This window comes from Pieris napi, chromosome 16 (assembly GCF_905475465.1).
Source record: "Pieris napi chromosome 16, ilPieNapi1.2, whole genome shotgun sequence".
Classification (NCBI taxonomy): Eukaryota; Metazoa; Arthropoda; class Insecta; order Lepidoptera; family Pieridae; genus Pieris; species Pieris napi.
The window spans coordinates 6,826,207-6,846,507 of record NC_062249.1 but is presented as its reverse complement, the minus strand read 5'-3'; the positions used below and the strand labels follow the sequence as shown (position 1 = coordinate 6,846,507).

Sequence of the window (20,301 nt, the reverse complement as noted above, 5' to 3'; positions counted from 1 at the left end):
CGCAAACAAAAAATATTAATGGTATTAAAATTATCGACAGTTAACTCTAGATGTCATTTGTATGTAATTCAAATTGACGTTCTGGCATTCATTAGGAATTTAGCAGAAACTGTCTGTGTTGCCATTTAAGTAGAAACGGTTGAAGTTTTCAAACGACATTCAAAGTTTTTGCCGGGGTTGCCCTAATACGTATCATATACATAATTATGAGAATAATTATTTTAATTAGCTACAACATATGCCGCGCTATCTAGAACTATTAATATGCGTATAATCAATTTATTGGTACAAAAATTACTTTGCAATGCAATTTTATGGCTACTTAGAATTATGTTTCCTAATTTGACAACAACGTTGTAAAATGCAACATTTTATTGTTTTGTAAACGTTTCACAATATGACAATACAACATTATTGTCTGTGGTGACAATATATTAAAGTTGTCGGAAGGGGTAGTAGATAAAACTAATGCCTTCAAGTATTCAATTTCAATAATTAGCAAATATTCAATAGTTTAGTATATCAAAATATTATTTGTTTAAGAATGTGCATATAATTATTTATAATTATAATTATGTGTATTCTGTTTTAAACTATATTTTTAGTACATATATTGTCAATGTCAAGGTTCGCATAAAATATTTCGTAAAAATGAAATATTATCTTCTAAACTGAACTAATGTAAAAATCATGTAAGTAATATATTTAGTTTAAAATTCGTAGGTTACTTTATATTATCAACTATTTTACATACATAAGTATTATGGTTTTTAATCTTGAAAGAAAAATCTTTTTTATTTGCCGTCGGCAAATGGCTCATGTTTTTTTTAAGTAATGTCTAGTTGACATATTATGTTGACATATCAATAGCACTAAAATCCAACAAGGTAAGTACGAATACAATTTTACCAAAATATTTTTCTAATCTTACTTTACGTATAATACCTATTAAGACGGAAAATCCACGCTGCGGTTTTACAACTAAATGTAATTCCTAAGAAATTTTTATAAGTTTATACAAGTTAATAAACATGGAATAATTTACTTATGCAGATTTCTAATTTTTAACCGATTTAAAAAAAACAGAGAAGTTTTTGTTATGCCTATTTTACGTATTGAACAATAAAACTGTTTTTTAATTGTAACCATAAAATCTTAGGTACCTTGTAAAATTGTCCAAAATAATAATCAAACAAAAGAATTCTTAAAGTTTTTTGCTTTCGTTTCCCTTATTAATTTTTAGAGAGGGTTTAAAGTGAGGTACATTCAAAGTTACAAACTACCTTTAACAGATTATTTATTCAGAGTAGCCTCTACGAAGAGGTTATGTTGCATTTGAGGTGTGGTCTAGTTTGTCGTTACAAAAGGTACTTTTATCAAACTCATTCCTAGAATGAGACCACTATGGTGGGTATCAAGTGTCTAGCTGAGAACAGGCAAAGCAAAATATAAATGCAAAGTTCACGCTTCACGCGTTTGGAACGCCTCACCGGAGGCGATAAAGTATTTAATTACATTATAAATTACACGACACACTTCTACAGGCCCGATAACAACAAGTCAAGGCGTCAATTGCATACAAACTTTACATGAGGAAATCCGACCACAGTGCTCGACACTAATTACAAAAGAATTATTCGAGTGACCAATAATCGGTTGGGCCACCGACCCCACGAATGGGCCATAATTAATCTGGCACATACCTAAACTCGATGGTCATGGCGTTGACGCGAACACCCAAAAAACACGTTCAAAACTCCACACCGTTTAACACTACACGCACGTTACATTCTTGTTATCACACACTGTTGTAGCTTGCACTCGCGATGCACGTAATGTACACTCATTATTTTGTTTATCGCCGGTAGTTTTGGTCGAGCGTGATACGTATATACCAACCGGTCAACTTCCACGAGTCTACTGCAAACAACAATGCTGCGACGCGCGCGAGAACGAACTGACACCCACACAAGATAACGGCACGCACACAGCGGCGGATAGGCCGTGCACCGACATGCGCGTATAAAAAACCAACGATCGGTATGCAGACGTTCGGTTTGAGCAGGTCCTCGGCTTGACGCTGTTTTCGTCTGCGGTTCGGGGTTGCCAGTGAATTTATTTCATAATACACATTCATAATATTTTGTTAAATGAATATAAGATTAAATAGAATGGGCGTAACGACAGGATCAGAGGGCGTTGGCCGTCGTACACCTCGCCTCTTGTAATTACTTGGTCAAATACAAAAGATACTTATTTGAAAAAGCTTTTTATTATTATAAATTTCAGGGACTTTGTGGAATGAAGCTGGATAAGGGCTAGTTTCACTTACGTCACGATTACATTTTTAATATAAATTATTGTCAAATGATAAATAACTACATATCTTCTATCTGTTCAAATAGAGTAATGCGAGATCCACTTAGATTATATTAAGATCATATTTAATGTTCCCGTTTTTGGATGAAAATTTCATTCAATGGCAACATTAAAAACAAAAGAACGGCAGTCAGCGAACCTTGAGTGGGCAGGCGATACGATTCGAGCCTGCGCGCGAGTCAGCGCGCCATGTTGCTAGAGGCTAAAACGGGACAGCGCTCTACAATCATATCACTTATCTCTTTTGCGCGCTTGTTAGCGTATTGCGTGCTGTAACTATAGTCGTCAGCGCTATACCACACTCCCACACGCACATATTGTTATCTTCACAAAATTTATAACGAGCAAGTCGGATTTCGTCTCAGCAGACACTCCTAAATTCTTAGCGGAAGGATTTTTTCGAACGCCTTCGTCTCGCCTTAGGCATTGAATTATTAAAGCTAACGTGTTTAGTAATTTTGGTAGCACTATAAATACCTACTGTATAATGCGATGAATGGACTAGAGGTATAATTCATTCGTAATACGACTAAGGAGTTGAATGAAACATTCAAATTTCGAAAGCTATTTTAACTATGAGTAGTCTAAGGGCCTAGATATATATATATATATATATATATATATATATATGTATATAAGTTAAATGATTAACTTTTAATACAATATTTAATATGAAAAACAGAGAGCCAAAATTAGTGATAACTATTTATAATAGAATTAAACTCCTTATTTAGATTTGTACAACATCATTATTGTATCAATTTACTTTATTGCGATTTTTGATAATACTATGTATATGTCAACGTAAAATTGTAAAAACCGTTAGATTGTAATCTATCTCGCGAGATTGTAAACTGTCGAAAAATTGTGAACTCAACGTACTGCTTACAATTTAACGTATTATTAGTAGGTAGATTATAATCTATCGAAGTGAAATCGTCATATTGTGAAACGGTACGCACCTCGCGCGCTGATTTATAATAATACATAACTTCAATCCGGTTAAACAGTTTTTTCTTTAATACGTTAAATTGTAAGCAGTACCTTGAGTTCACAATCTTTCGACAGTTTATAATCTCGCGAGATAGATTACAATCTAACGGTATTTACAATTTTACGTTAACATATACAATCCTATGAAGTTACAAGGTGCGAAATATATATTAAATTATTATATATGCTATTATGATATAAATTATAAACTATAGATACTTTCCATTGTTAATCTGTAATTGATTTTTTTCTGTCTAATTAATTTAGTCATAAATTGTATTTATTACTGTTACTTATCCATACAGTATGTTATGTACCTACTTGTAAAATTTAACTGATACCCGTAACGTTCCATCTCTGTATTAGGCCTTTTTTTTTATAACAAGAAGATCACCCTTCTCAAAAACATTTTTTTCTTGAACAGATTGAATCCTTGACGTAGTCAACGCATTTTATTAAACTACGGACTATATATAGTTCGTGATTCGATTAAAAAAAAGTATATTTAAGGTATTTCAACAAAAAATATTATTTAACAAAATCTAATCTGGTAATGACACACGAGTTAATACTAGTAGATAATAAGGTAATAATCCTGATTAAGCGATAATCTGGTGTTAAGAACAGAATGGTAAGCCCATTTTGCCTGCCATTTGACCTGGCAAGCGTGAGAACGCCAGCAAAATCCTCTTTAGTGGCAGGTATCACAGCCATATTGCATATTAACATGCCTTCGGACGGCAGTAGTAGAATAAAGAATAAACAAATTCACTTTGTTTAATACAATATAATGGTAAGTACTTTCTGGGGCTCCCTTCTAGAGCAGACACATTACAATGTATGTCTTATAACTGAAGTATTTCCGAACCAAGTCGACTTAGGGTCCTTCAAGAAAAGAACATACCAATTCTTAAAGGCAGGCAACGCACTCGCGAGCCCTCTGGCATTGAGAGTGTCCTTGTTCGGCGGTAGCCGCCTGACCGTTTGCCCCCTGTTCTATAAAAAAAAAACTTTATCTTGCTTAAGTGATCGATCTACGCATACTGCCAGAAAAGTCTAAATTCTTGGCGGGAATACAACCATGGTGACGTGCAATAATCACAGAGGTGGCAAAAATATTTCATATGCCCCAAATATTTGTCGAAAACAGTGTTTAAATTACCCTTTATCAGCTGTTATAAAAGCTAAAATTAGCGCGATGTAATTTTATAAATCCTCAGCGTCTGTAATCTGAGACTTGTCATGCGAGCGCTAATGACATCATTGTTCAATCTTCATATGACGGTTAAAATACCTTTCAGCTTTGAATAAGGTACTGAGTAGTGATTAATCAAGGTTTAACGAAATGGACTTTGGACTTTTAAAACCATTCATTTTTTTTAAAATTTTGATTGTTGCGGGTTTATGCTTGAACATTTGCTAAAATATACATTTTGTATGTTTAAAATAGCAACGTTAAACTGTAATTCATCGTTGACAATTAGATTACAGTTTCATATGAACAGATAGGATAAATAAAAAAACATGTGTGTACTTACTACTTATTACAAGTGTTAGAAGTTATACCTACTTTTTTATTTGGCGTAACAAGATAAGAACGTTTTTAAAAAAATTTTCTTTCGCCTTATTCTACGTAATTGTAGAAAAAACGACACTAACAATAGAAAAAAGTAATTTAATACATTGAAAGTTTTATTATAACGCACTATCTAGTTAAATAAGGTTTATTTAAATATCACAAAGAAATTATTTCTACATATGTAATTATTGAAATTGACTTTGCTAAAACTAACTTCAGGGTGTCTGCTTTTTGTGACGGTGTGCACGCGCATCGTAAAAATTTACTCTCATAATTTTTCCCTAACGCGCCAAAAGAAGTATAATTTCAAAAATAGTTAAAGACACATTATAATCCGAAGTTTATTTCTATTCCCGAAGAGAAATAAATGAAGATCAAACAAATGATTCAGGGCGCAAAAGCCTTTCTATGGGCCTTCAAGGGTTGGATTTGACCTTAGAGTCCCAGGCATAGGAGACATGGAGCTGCTGCACACAAGTACCTCCTTTACTTCACAGTATCCTCTCACTTCTATGGCAATTGGCAGCACAATTGGGATAGCAATTTCAGCGTCTTTCCACCATGCGGTCAAGTCGACACAACATACTAAATGCAGAGATTAAATAATAATAAATACATTATTCGTGTGTTATTATTTATGTTTATACCTTTTATAAATTGAATGAAATACTGATTAAGAGTTCCTTATTTCTATGTAAAGACTTCCAAAGAGTAAAGACTAATTCAATAGACGTCATTACAACTAAAACCCAATGCAATAGGAAAACAATTTAGCCGTTAGTGGTATCTTTATAACTACTTTTATAGGCAAACTAACCATCTAAACATTGATGTCTTTCTAAGATTATATTATTTCTATAAGGTAATAAGAACAATGTATTATCACTTTAGACCAAAGCAAAAACGAGGTAGGTATGTTGAGGAATTCAACACATTTCCTTTTTATCATGAATCATGATTAATCGAAATTCGAAAGCCGTGGAATCGGTCATTGTGAATTGGTTTTGTAATAAAATAATTATGTAATTAAATTCTGGGTTATATTTTGTAATCTAAGAATAAAAATACCACAAAATAGATAATAGATTAGTTGTTTTTTAAATTGTAAATTAAATAAATTGAAATTGGTTATAGTTAGTACCTACAAACTAACCTTACCAGCAAATAATTGTATTTTTCCCTTTATTTTTCTGTAATGTAAAATCTTATGTAGAAATATGAAGTTTAATTTTTATTAATATTTGTGTCGGTTGTATAATTTCAATAATGTTTGTTAAATATCCTTGTAACGCCATCTATGTAAGCTTCAAACCGAAAATAATAACATAGAAACCACAATACACGTTGTATTGTGAAATACTACGTAATTTTAATATGTAATAGAAGATGGCGCTCCAATAATAAAGACTAAATAAGGTACGTTTTAGTGCTATCGCGCCACCTACTGTCAATTTTATTATTTATGAAATGTCACCAAGACGAGCTTTATGTAGTTAATATGCTTTACTACTAGATGGCGCTAATTTCAAAACAATAACTTTACAAGATATACCTTATTGTTCTAGCGCCATCTATCCAATGCCTTAACAAACTTTTACAATTCCGAGATATCAGAAACTAGGCTTGATGTGGGTAAGTACATTAAGTCAAGGTGGCGCTGATTTTAATGTAAATGTTTTTATGATCTACTTATATTATGAAAATGATTAAATAACGATTCTAATTAGTAATTAGTTTGTTGGAAGTTGATATTATATCTGTAATGATACGCTATTAAAATATATTTCATAACTTATCTTTATCGGTAGATTTGCGTTTGCCAATGAACAAATACGAATGAATGTAAATAATATTATTACATAATTATGTTATAATTTCATAAATATTTTCTTTGACAGATGTCGATAGAAAAGCGTGGCTCACCCAGATTTTTTAGTTGCGGAGTGCTTAAAAAGAGAACTTTATGTCGATGTCCTTTGTTTTCTGATGCGTAAAAGAATTTTCATATTAGATTGACTTGGCTTTTATGAGAGTCAATCTAATATGAAAATACACAACACAATACAATTATTTTTTAGATTTATGAAAAACACCAAAATAAACAATTATGTTATATAATTACGAAAAATAACAACAACTTTATGGATAAATTTATTCGATCAAGGGAATCGTTCTGTTCAAGCTAAAAGAAAAGGAAAATACTGTCGAGATTTTTAGTTGATTAAAAAAAAAAATAGAATATGGTGATGAAGCGGGGAGACACTACCTCACATTGTTTTAAGAGAGTATACTCCTCACTCAAAGGCTGGCAACGCATCCACTAAAATAGGTGTCCATGGGCTGACTGCCCTTTGCCAATTTTTATTTTCCCCTAGGCTCGTTTGATATAAAAATAAATATTTAGATACAAAATTCCACTGCATTTATTACACCTAAGGTCGCTGCCCCATGCCCCGCTGGGCCAATATGCATGCCGGGCCACGGTGGTTTGAAAGAGTGGTGTCCATTTTATAAGGTCCAGTATTTTTTTTAAGACAAGTGTGCGTAACAGTTCCGTGTGTTTACGTTCGTGTCCGCGTTCGCGACCGAGTTTGAAAGTGAAGTGGGTTCACTCGAGCATACCTCACAAACCTTTGGTTTGTTGTAAACATGTACTTTTTCTATTTATCTCAGGTTTTCTTCTCTATTTAGCCTATGCGTACATAGAACCAAATAATGATATGTTATAATTACTGCAGTGTTGGCAGTGGCTTTAGCGTGCGACCCTCATCCCTGAGGTTGTAGGTAAGATCTTCCGTTGTGCACCAATGGACTTTCTTTAACAACAGATACAGAAATCTGAGGCCTAGACTTAAAAAGGTTGTAGCGCCACTGATTTACTTTTATTTTATAATTATTATATTCATCTCGTAAGAATGTCGTAAAACTGGTCGCTATTTAGGCGAGTAGTTTTTATTAGCTCTTTATTCCATATCACATCGAAACGTATGTAATGCATGAATTTAGCATGCATAATTTTGTAAATAATCTAAAATTGTTATATTTTTTAAATAGATCTGTGTTTTGGAGACGCTTCGTGGTGCAATAAAGCTTTTTTCAACAACTAACTCTTCATTTAATTGAAAATGTTGTCATCCCCTGTATAGAAGGTGAGAGAGGCTCGATCGCTGCGCGTACGCGCCTAAGCTCAGTAGACAGTTGACTATCACCCGCGCACCACCTGAACTTACAACCGCAGTCGAGAGATGGCGCTTTGCTGATTTAACCCTTGTGAAAAAGTGCTGTGAACTAGTAGAATACTAGAATAGTATGTTAGTGACAGTGAAATGCTACAGCCTAGGTTATTAATGTGTGGCAGTGAGATGGGGCTAATTAACTGTGTCCGATGGGGTGTGGTGGTGCTTTTGTTTACTCTAGCGACATGTCAAGGTAAGACTTACCCCAAAAATATATTTAATGAAATATAATATAGACTTAATTTGCATATCTACTAAAAAAATGTATAGTAATAAGTCTAAGAATAAAGCTTTTAAGATACTATTAATATTCGATTTACAAAGCGCAATTCACGCCTCTTAAAAATACATGTATATATATTTACTATAATACAAAGTACAATAACAGTCACGATCTTATTGATATTAAAACATTTCCGTAGGTATAAAATTAACTATGTCATGTCTTGAAAGCTCGCTTATAAAAGACATCAACGCGTTGCTGTATTAATACTAAGGCGATAAATAGCATTATTGCCCCACTTTACAACCTACCATATTTTTAAATACAATTTAAAGGTTGAAATATAATTATTATTACATTTATGAATTGTATAAATTGTTTCTATATTTAATTTATGCTAAAATTCAGGCGAGCTTAAAAGTTTTCTATCAAGCAATTGTTTATACATCTGTTATGCTTTAACAGTTCTACTTAAACTTTAATATTAATTTATAAAAAGGTAAAAACAATTTGAATGAATGTGATTTGAGCCTGAATTGTTTGTAAAACTTTCGGATATCTCAATAACCGCTTAGACTGTAAACCTGTTTTAAAATGATTATTAATTTAAAAATGACATATACGTCTGCTAAAAATTTATTAACAGATGGCGGATTGAATTTTGCTATTTTAGAAATGGATGAATCTTACATTTTTATTTATAAAAATAAATACAAATATTATGTTAGAAGTATACTTGATAATGCAAATCAAGACGATTATTATTTTCTGTCATAGATACAGTTACAAATTATATATAATTTAATTATTAAATTTGCAGAATTATTTCACTTATTAAAGCAAATTTAAGAATTTACAAACATTGTTAAGACCCAAATTGACTCATAGTAATTATTAAATTACGCTAAGTCATTATGCAAATGTTAAAATTCACTTATGAAACACTCATTAATTAATTGTTGTTACCAAATATTTTGCCATTTTTATTATTACACTCAAAAAATATTACATCTACAGTTAATGTGAAGAAATATAAGCTATTTTAACTAATCATAGGAGCGCTTGAATGTGATTGATGAACAGAAAGATGACACGGTAGAGATATGCTGTGGACCAATCACAAACAAGCGAAACGCACCATCGTTTTCGTTTTACGAAACCGTAAGCACTACAAGCAAAGACATTTCGTTAATACTTTGATATCTTATTATGAATCCACCATTGGCTTTATAAGTAATATATAATCTGAAATAAACTTATTATTATTGTAGCTCATTAATGTGCAAAGAAAGATTTAACGTAATTTAATTTTTACTTGGACAGTCATAGACACCAGCATATTAAGTATTATGTTTAATAGCAGTTTAATGTGTCGTCCGATGTTGAAAAAGCTTGGAAAACTTTCCGAAAGACTTGAAGACCAATAAGTTATCTGAAAAAATATTATTTATTTAGTAATATCATTTATAAATATATAACATTAGATTCACTATACGTACTACTGATGGTTTATTGATTAAACTTCGTTTGTTCATTCAATGACAAATTGATTAGTTTTAGTCTAATAGCAATGTTAAATATGAAATAAAATCTGAAGGGGTTTTTAAATATACTGTAATGACCAATATGTAATTTATATGTCTAGAGTCATTGAGTAATACTATTTTATTAAATATCTTATGAAACACTTAAACCTAATCTACTATATAAAAATAAGTCGGGTTTTCCTTCCTGACGCTATAACTCCAGAACGCACGAACCGATTTCCACGGTTTTGCATTCGTTGGAAAGGTCTCGGGCTCCGTGAGGTTTATAGCAAAGAAAATTCATGAAAAATTTCAACAGAAAAGCGGGATCACCAAACGAAATGTTACATAAAACGAAGCCATCTGGTGGCGAAACGGAGTTCGCCGAGTTTGCTAGTTGTATTATAAATATTAATTCTCATTGTTAGTAGCTTGGCACCTAACGATTACATGTGTTTATTAAGAATTATTTGTGTTTGATTTTGAAGACACTTCTTTTGTTAAAAATATTTCACATAGATAAAACTCTAACCGCGCCAGCCGCTCAGAGATCATTCTAGACTTCTATATGTTAAAGTCAATACGAGAGTCTTGACCAAGTCTTCGTCTAAGACTCGACTCTGAACCTTACACCCATAGTCTAGACATTCGAAAACAAGAAGGAAGTTATCTTGATATTAATTGGCCAATACAAAACTTCTATATTTGTTGTTTCTCTGCAATTTGATAGCTTATTCTATAGGTCGCGTGTGGTAAGTATTTGCGTAACTGGTGAACGGTCAGCTAAATGTCATGTGGTGTCATACGATTGGATCTTGTTTTATTACTTGTTTGCGCGCATCGCCTCACCCATGGTTGCTAATTCGACAAATACAATAAAATAGTCATAGCATGTTGTCAAAAAGTGCTACTAAGAGGCATTTTCTCAATATGACGCAGGCAAATAGAATTATATAAACTTACCAATTTTCAAACATTCGGCATAAAGCCCGTATAATACATAAACTCTGATCTAGGAAAGAACGTTTCGAAAAAAATATTGTTTAATAATCAATGAGGTCATTTCAAATTACATAAAACAAAATAAATAATGATATACTGGCTAAAATCTGATGATGGCATATAAAAGCAACTATTAAATAAAGTCAATTACATCTCAGTTGGGATCACAATCACGTTGGTCACGACATCTTGGCTTAAAAGTGAAATGATTGCGTCAGTATTAACTTTCGATGTATGACGAAAATCTATTTGGTTAGAGCCTAGTTGAATAAGCATTGCGTATTGTAATATTGTATTTCTAAGGTATTGAGAGGATAGAATGCGGATGCATAAGCTGTCAATCAGAGACCACAATTTATAAACCTAAAAAATACAGATTTGAGTTAAAATTTGAAAAAAATCTTTTACTTTTTAATAGGGGGGTAGCTTAAAAAGTATATGCAAAATAATTTTCACATTTACATTATTTATTAGCATATATAAATAGAAGAAACTACGTCAAGAATACGGTGAAAGTAAATCTTATTGTAGGTGTAAAATGATTGCAAATTATTTAATACATTCGCATGAATTCGTAAGTAATATTTTAAAAATTAATATATATGAAAGTATAATTTTAGTAAGATTTTACATTTTGACATTGTGGACTTATTTAAATCTACGACAGTTGCTAATGAAGGAAGGAACGAAGGGGAATAAATAAAATTCCCAGTTGGGTGGGCACAATTGTGTGTCCGTTTCATTGATATTTCACATGATCAGCTTCTGTCTCCCGAAGCATTATTGCTTTACTGTCTCTAAGGATCTCCTTATTCAGGTAATAAAATCTACATTTGAATCCCCGCTTTATAAACCGCTTCGATTAGGAGTGAAATGTAGTACACTTCATTGAGTAAAATAAAAACATATATATCGATTAACGTCGAAGTAGGCTCACCTTATAAACCTGTAGCTCACTGGGTCACCGGTACTAACGGATATGTACTCACTTTTAAAACATTCTCGGTCGATTTGTTCTTGATTATTAGAAAACTGTCAAATATATATATAATCCTTATATATTTTTTTATACAGTGACTTGGACTCCATTTATCGTACTGTCCTATTATTTTATTATGCTATTTATTGATTTGCGGTTTAGTGTGAATAACCAGAAATTTAGGAATGGATTTTATTTTTATCAAGTTGACCTAGCAAACGTCGTTTTGCCATGTAATAAAAATAGGGGTTGATCGTAGAGGGGTGAAAATGAGGGGTTGTATGTATTTTTAATGCTGTATCATAAAAAAATATCTAAAAATTAAAAATAATAATAATTTAGGGGTGGTACTACCCTTAACATTTAAGGAAATAAAAAAGAGATGTTGTCAGATTCTCAGACATACCCAATACGCACACAAAATTTCCTGAGAATCGGTCAAGCCGTTTCGGAGGAGTTTAACCACAAACACCGCGACACGAGAATTTTATATATTAGATTAAATTAAATGTATTGTGTTTATCTCAGTCACTCAGATTTGAATTTTAAATTTAATTCTCTATGATGACGAAGATTGATCCATAAAACACTCGATATTTGAAATCTTTTAACAGTGAACTGGAGCCTAAAATAAAACACAATATATGTAATATAGTTCCAAGGTTTTTGTGGATATAAGTACTCTAATTATATTTTTATTGTTACATTAAACCACTGAGGTATGCAGTCAATAAGCATTAACCTTTTATGGGTCAGTTAAACAGTTAAACGGTATGTCGAAACTAGCCTATAAAGTAAATACTATTAATTTATTAGTAAAACTCGGGTTAGCGTAGAGTGTAAGCGAGAGCGATAGCTGTTATTAAAAGCTTTAGACTTATTTATTTATAATTACGAAAAATACATGTAAATGTGATATCACTTCTTTACAAATACACATCAAAAATTTCAAACCAGAAGAAAAATTAACACAAGCAAACAGTAAAAAACTAAAACTAAATAGAAACTTCATTAAGAGCGACATACAAAAAATGACGGCTTGTTGTAAAATATATCAGTATTTTCATTATTGTTAGTAATTAAATTGTAAGAGGTAGATAGCCTATTCACTGAAGCATTAAAAGTAGCAGATAAGCGAGCGAGGTACGTATAGAGACTTAGTTCAAGTAACTCTAGGATTACTAAGAAAGGATTATAATAGATTGCTATATTGGATTAAGAATGTATCATCAGTTGAGCTTTAAATTCAGTTAAGATTTTTACAATATGTATTCATAAATATAAACGCCTAAAGAGATTAATTAAGATAGCTCTGTGCCTCAATTCATATAGGCAGCGAAATGTTCGTCTAATCTATTAAGAAAATTTTCCAACTTCCAAGAGAGAGGAACGCAGTTTACCTGCAGGCATCGGGAAACGACTTTTTTCTAAACTATGTGCTCATTATTCATATAAACCTTCCTTAAATCTCTCATTGTAAAAGCCGTCTTTTGCTGTTTAAATAAGCATAGACAGTTGATAGTGTCTTTTTATGCTAAAGACATTTAATAGAAAAAAATATTATGTCCACGCCTTAATACTTTCACAATCTCCAATGAAAGGTCAAACCGGCTGCGTGTGTATTTAGATGTTTGTGTGTTTACGTGTGCGTGTGATGAGTCTGTTCGGGCCAATGCTAGCGGCTTTCTAATTTTTCGATGTCTTGTTGAAATTTTTCAAGGGCGCGATTATTAACTGTCAATAACGCAGTATTTATAAAAATCGTTGCTTTAATTTAATACATTTCGGTGCTACGTCCTTAAGTTTGAAATATTGTTTAAATTTAATTGATTAATTCACAATTAGATAAGCGATTTTTCGTTTGTATAATTGTGTATTGTTATTTGTAAATGATTTTTTGTTAAATAAGCTTACGAGCTTTTTGCACTTTCCACATAGTATTTCAGTTCCTTACTTGGGTTACTCAAAATATTGCTTGTTACCCCCCGTTGCGATTCAACCTGATTTTTGTACTACAAACTACATACTTTTGTAATGAACCATAAAAAAGTTTATACTTACAATAAAAATATTATAATTTACGCTTAATTACTTAAAACCCTGTATGTCGAAGTCAACGCTGCCCTGCGATTCTGTAACTCACTTTTGACTATCTGATAGCGAGGTACCTTGTAGTTTATTGTTTATCAGAATACCAAATCGTAGAATGGCTGCTTCACGACTGATTTGAGAGCGACCGCCGATACGAAAACCGCTGTGTGAGTTCGAAAAGTGAGTTACAGAATCGCAAGGCAGTTTTGTTTATTTCCAATAACGTTTCGCGTAAACTTTGGCGATTCTAGTATTTGATAAAGAAAAAAACCAAAACAATAAGCCTTTTTAAGAGAAAAACAATGTTAAATGCGCAGAAGAAAAATTTCTGTTCCTAGCTTTTAAGGTAATATATTTATAGCATTAAAAAGAAATGCCTTGAGCTTTTAAAGTAACTGCAACGTATTATATCTCAATCGTGATGTAACAGTGTACAAGTCTGTATAAAATATTACGTGTAAAGGTCACAAATAAATGTCAGGTCATTGCAGATGCTCATCTTATAAATGATGTGTAATTGGTGTGAACTTTTCATATTTGGAGCAAGAGTTAACTTACAGGTAGAAATATGACATTCAAAAGCGACAAGGTATAAAGCCTTTTTTTTACAAAAAAACATTGGCGCTACAATCTTCTAGATCTGGGTCCCAGATTTTCGTGCCTGTTTAGTGATCATTTTTTCTAGGCAATTAGGAGATCAGTCTTATGTGCCTGACACACGCCGTTGACTTTTTGTACCCGCAGCATGCAGTTTTCCTCACGATGTTTTCCTTTACCGTACGAGTCAGTTTTAAATGCGCACATAGACAGAAAGTCTAATAGTGCACAACCAGGGATCAAACCTACGCCATGAGTGATGAGAGTCACACGCTGAAGCCTGAATAATGAATTAGATAAAGAAAAGAGATAAAATGAAAATTTACAATAAACTGTGTTTTGTATATAAAGTAATAAATAGAGTTCTTGCTGACAGTTATAAATCAAGCGAAACATGTGAAACGTAGATTCGCGCTTAAAAAGTTAATTTGGTTCGGTGTATAGGAGTATAGGAGTTCACCCTCGAATGTAAAAAAGCTTTTTATGCGATACGTGATGGTACTCTTGAAATCCGGGTAACTATGTTACCGGGATATGACATCTTCGATAAAATTCAATTAAAACCAGTAGTTCCTAAGATTAGAGTAAACGCTTAAACATTCGTTTACTTAGTTAAGCAAACATTCTTTAATATACACGTGAACTTCTAGGATATTATCATGATTAAGAGATGAATCTAAATATAGATCAGGAATTAAAAGTAATTAATTACAATTCGGAAGTTTTCTCAACCGGAATAATCTATTTTGATGTAATATCGAATGAATTCAATTAAAATTGTCCCCGTGCTCGAATCAGGAAATGCGTGGTAATTTCGGAGACTGGCGAACGAAGGCTATATAAAGGTCGTACATATTATTGACACCTTGTCTAATTCACTATTGATAAGAATAACCTACTCATTTCCTTTTTAATAACATATATTCATAAATCATAGCTTTAACTAAAATGTTCCAAATTGTTCAACAAATTGGTATGTTGAATACAATCTTTTAACATATTATCAAAGTTTAATGATAATAGATAATTCACGTGTACCAATAATTAAAAATTTAACGCAAACAATCCCACTCAACACTGTTAAATCATACCCAGAATTGTGTCTGTCCCATGTCCCATTGTTACGCGACATTAAAGAATATTAACCCAGATTGAATGCGTTTTTAAGTCTCTTGCCATGAACAACCATTTTGTGGAACCTTCTGCTTGTGTTCTTTTTTTTTATATGACATGGGGCAAACGGGCAGGAGGATCACCTGATGTTAAGTGATACCGCCACCCACAGACAACTAGATTACCAGAAGGCTGGCCTTAAGAATTGGTACGATCATTTTTAAAGGAACCTAACTCGAATTGGTCGGAAATACTTTAGTGCGCTGGTTCCACATTTCCGAATCAAAAATTTTAACGAAATGAAATCTGAATTTCATGTTAATACCAATACATAACGTATGACCCTGCAGATATTTTATGTAACATATTATATAGAATTATTCAATCGCATGTATGAAAAACATTAAACAAAAGGTCATTTAATTGGAAATAAGATTCGACCTTTAAGTAGATCAGTTACGAGGAAATTAATTTCGAAGGCTTTTTCAACCAAAGTATGAGTCCAAATAATTTAATTTATTATATGAAAATGAAAAATAAGGAGACTTTTAATTTTTAGCTATCAAAGGCCATTTCAACCAAAGTATGGATCCGAATAATTTAATTTATTATATGAAAATAAAAAATAAAAAGAGACAATTCATTACAGTTTTCACAGACAAATCTATATAGATAGTATTAGGTATTACTTTTAATAATCAAAACATATCTGTGTTTGGCGTATTCGCTACAGTGAATGAAGAACTTTATAACATCCTTGACGCCAACATGCCAACATCGTCTAATTCATAAAATGGAACAGGGTGAAGTGGTTCGGACCTTTGCACCGAATGGCGGACGACAGAACCCTAAGGTCCTTTCAGAACTAACAACCTGGTGGCAACAGAAAACCCCGTAGAGCGAGGTTGCGTTGGTGGGATGGAGTTGCCAAGGACAAACAGGTGGACAAAGTTGAACGCGAGATAGATTTCGATGGCGAAACATACTTGCGGAGGCTAAGCCCCTTATGGGGCTATTTATTATTCGTATTGCTTGTTAATTGTGTGTGTAAGTGGTTAATTTTATAACTGCTTTTGAATTTAACCTTTTAAAATACCTCTTCCAGAGAAAGTGGGGTTAGCTATAAAGTTTCATAGAATTTGATATTACAGCACGCACCCGGCCTCCATATACACCATAATATCTTAAAGTTCCTTTCATTGTAGACGTTATACCAGAACCTATTAAAAAATTAAACGATTGGTGAATACTTTTAGAAAACTTAGCTAACAAATTATATAATCTGAATAGGGAAGTGCTGTGAGAATTTCTTACTGTAATACCTCTATTTAATCTGAGGTAATACCTTGTAATAAGAGGTTTGGTCTTAATGTTTTGACGTAACATCTTGAAGATAATCTTATTTATCTGTGGCAACCCTGCGCTCGTATAATAGGGTTGCCAGGATTTTTATATCTATATTAATTTAGGTCTTATAAAAAAGTATAAATATCATGTTATAGCGCGGCTATGAAGTTAAGTCTTAGATGTTTCCGAACATTTCAGAAAAGACGTTACTATCACATTGATATTGATACTATATTATATAAGTACTATATAATAATTATCCAGTGGAACAACTCTTGGCTTCAAATTGCATAATGGAAGCATGATGGTGATCAGAATTATATCTGACACATGTCGTGGAGTTTTGAATTAGAGCTTCGCCGGTTTCCACATGATAGATTCCTTCACCATACGAACGAGTGTTAGATGCGCACATAGACAGAAAGTCCATTGGTACACAGATCGAACCTCGACCTCTAGTTGCACACAGACTATGGGAATGAAAAGATTTGCAAAAAAAAATAACAGATTGTAGACTAGTATTTCTCAGATGATAAAAATGCTATTATTAAAAAATACTGGCCATTCATAATAATAACTAAAAAGTATTTTTTTGTCTATGGCATACTATTTTATTAATCATAATCTTTATTCCGTTTCCATAGTCCACTAACAAGATTGTAATTATAAAAAATGCATTAACCTATACGCCTAGCAATCTAGGATTGATACCTAAACGGGTGAAATGGCACATAATATAAAAACCATACCGGATGGTACTGACCAAGAGAAAATTGGATCGGGCTTATTCGAATCACGTTTTTACGATTCCGGAGAAAGTGCGCTTGACATCTTTAGATTGATGTGACGATCTGAAAACACGTTATGGGCATTAATAGATTTTAACTTTTAAGGCTTTTAAATGAAATTATTTAGTTATTCAAAAAGCATAAATACATATTTAATTAAATTATTAAATTAAAAAACTACTTTTATATGCATTTGTCGCGCTCCTAAACAAGACTGTTATGGTTACATCAATATAAACCCCAGCGGTTTGCTAATGTAACTTGTTATAAAAAAAAAAACATATACGGATGGTATCACATGTCTGCGGTGCCCTTTTTACTTAGAGCTTTCATTTTTTAATGTAAGATTATTATTTTTTTATCTATAATGCCAATTAGATAAAACAATTGCCTGTACTTAAAGAATAACTTCAAAAAACTCTAAATTCACTTTTACTACTTTTCTATACATCAATAGTATTTGATTTTGTATTATCATGTATGGTTGGACAAGCATATCGTAATATTCTAAATAAATTACATAATGCTATTGCGTTGCGTGCAAGCGCAGCCGCGCGTGTCGCTAGTGTCGTGGGAAGTGTACAAGTGGTACACTTAATTGTTTTAATTAACGCGCTCTGTGTCAATGTTCGACTTACGGAAAATGAGACGATTTTGTATGGAGCAGATGATTTTTTCATTGAAAACGTGCGTTTCATAGGAAATACGTTCGCACACGTACTTGATATATTAATCGTTGAAAACGTCAGAAGAGGTTTCATTCTTGGCGAAATATTTCGTATGAGTAGACTTAGAAGGCTATTTGGTTTACAAAATATGAATGAATCAGACACAAAAATCTGCCCCCTCATTGGGGTACAAGATTTCAAATATAGATAATTTACGTAAGAGAAACCGCTTTATTTTATTGAGGTCGACGAATAAGGCGTGAAATAAAGTGATAAATAACATAATCTTATACGTAATTTGTTATGTAGCTTAGTAAATATTATTCATATAATAGATATTAAATTTAATATCCAATGAAAGTGGTGCTACTATTGAGTATAGTTAGTAGGCACGCGACATTAGGCCCTGAAGTGCGTCCGAACTCCGTCAACGACATTTTTGTTTTATGTACCTTATTCGGTAAATTAATATAATCATTGGGAAATATATAAATTCGTGTTATGCGTAATTAAATAACAATAAATATCGCATCTATGAAATGAAAATCTAGGAAAGACAAAAACAATAGAATCGTAACGTTTTTACGTAAATTTGTTATGCTAGCATACATAGTTCAAATAGATTTTGGCTAGTAGAAAACAAATTATGTAAAAAAATCAATTTAACTATTAGACATAACATTTCAAAATAAACACAAACAGGTCTAACTACAAAATGTATGCTAATAAGTAATAACACAAAATTTCTATACAAATATTGGATGAACGAATATGGCACAAGTGAAAGTGGATTCAGTTGGCGAATCTGAGTAGCCCTTGAGCAAAGTCTACTAAATAACTTGGAGCTCATTTTGCCTAATATATCTTTAATTAGTATGAAAAATCTAAGTTATTTGGCTCGTCAAAGTTCACACTAAATGTCGCGTTCACCTTGAGCTCTATACTTATTTGATGTACCAATCCTACTTTGTCTTAGCATCTGTTACAAACAACTGTTAAAAAATACACAAAAAGGGAACCGTAGGGGGTTTGTAGGTCGCTGCACCTAAATTACCTTTTGTTATATGTTATATATAGTTTGACAGTAATCTTGATAATTAAAAAAAATTAGGGCTAAATTTTAATTCTTATTTGCATTATATTAATTTGCATGTCTCTCCGGAAATACTCAAACTGTATTCAGGGGATTACCGTAAAGTGCGTCGTAGCGCAATGTAGTCAACTTAAAACGACGATTATAAGAATATAAATTTTCCACTTATATCTATGCAAGATTGATTTAATTATAATAAATTTCAGAAATGTATTCAAATTGGTAGGCTGCTATTACAATCTATAGATATCAAACATAATAATGATGACAATATGAATTGCCAAACATTTTTCTGACATGTTTCATGTAATAAAACAGTTCCTAAGGTGTGGTTTAATAAGGAACTCATTTCACATATATCGCTATATTTGGCTTAACCAATTACTTCACACGCAATTGCAATCGAAGCAAAATTAACTTGTTACAATGAGTAGAAAACTTGATGATGTTATTGCATTAAACATGTCAAATTATTGACAAGGTCGGATCGAATCGACTTTTTACTCAATCATCCGCCAATTTTGTTTATTGAATACAATACATAGATATTTAACAAACCCTATTGGGTTTACTATATTTAGTAAATGTGTACCTACTGAAAATGCGGCGCTAAATGATGGTGGTGATTATAACTTGTACTAGAATAAAAAAATAACATCAAAACCTAAAAAAAAAAATTGCACCGTT

General features: G+C 32.2%; 2 protein-coding genes across 14 annotated transcripts in view; one reads left to right on the top strand and one right to left on the bottom strand.

The window, feature by feature from the left end:
- The window catches only part of LOC125057040 (protein pangolin, isoforms A/H/I/S), a 124,218-nt gene extending 122,214 nt beyond the window's left edge, over nucleotides 1–2,004 (bottom strand). For 2 of the 8 annotated variants that reach the window (XR_007118159.1, XM_047660465.1), the window contains exon 1: nucleotides 1,704–1,991. The gene's annotated coding sequence lies outside the window, so the exon portion shown is untranslated. Of the gene's footprint in view, nucleotides 1–1,703 lie in introns of all 8 variants that reach the window. The other 6 variants (XR_007118161.1, XR_007118160.1, XM_047660466.1 and 3 more) reach the window with 6 other exon arrangements.
- A 6,133-nt stretch (nucleotides 2,005–8,137) lies between these two features.
- LOC125057315 overlaps nucleotides 8,138–20,301 on the top strand; it is a 69,465-nt gene continuing 57,301 nt past the window's right edge. For all 6 annotated transcript variants that reach the window (XM_047660956.1, XM_047660954.1, XM_047660955.1 and 3 more), the window contains exon 1: nucleotides 8,138–8,380. In XM_047660956.1, coding sequence (XP_047516912.1) covers nucleotides 8,278–8,380 — 103 coding nt within the window. In that variant the 5' untranslated portion in view covers nucleotides 8,138–8,277. The remainder of the gene's footprint in view (nucleotides 8,381–20,301) is intronic.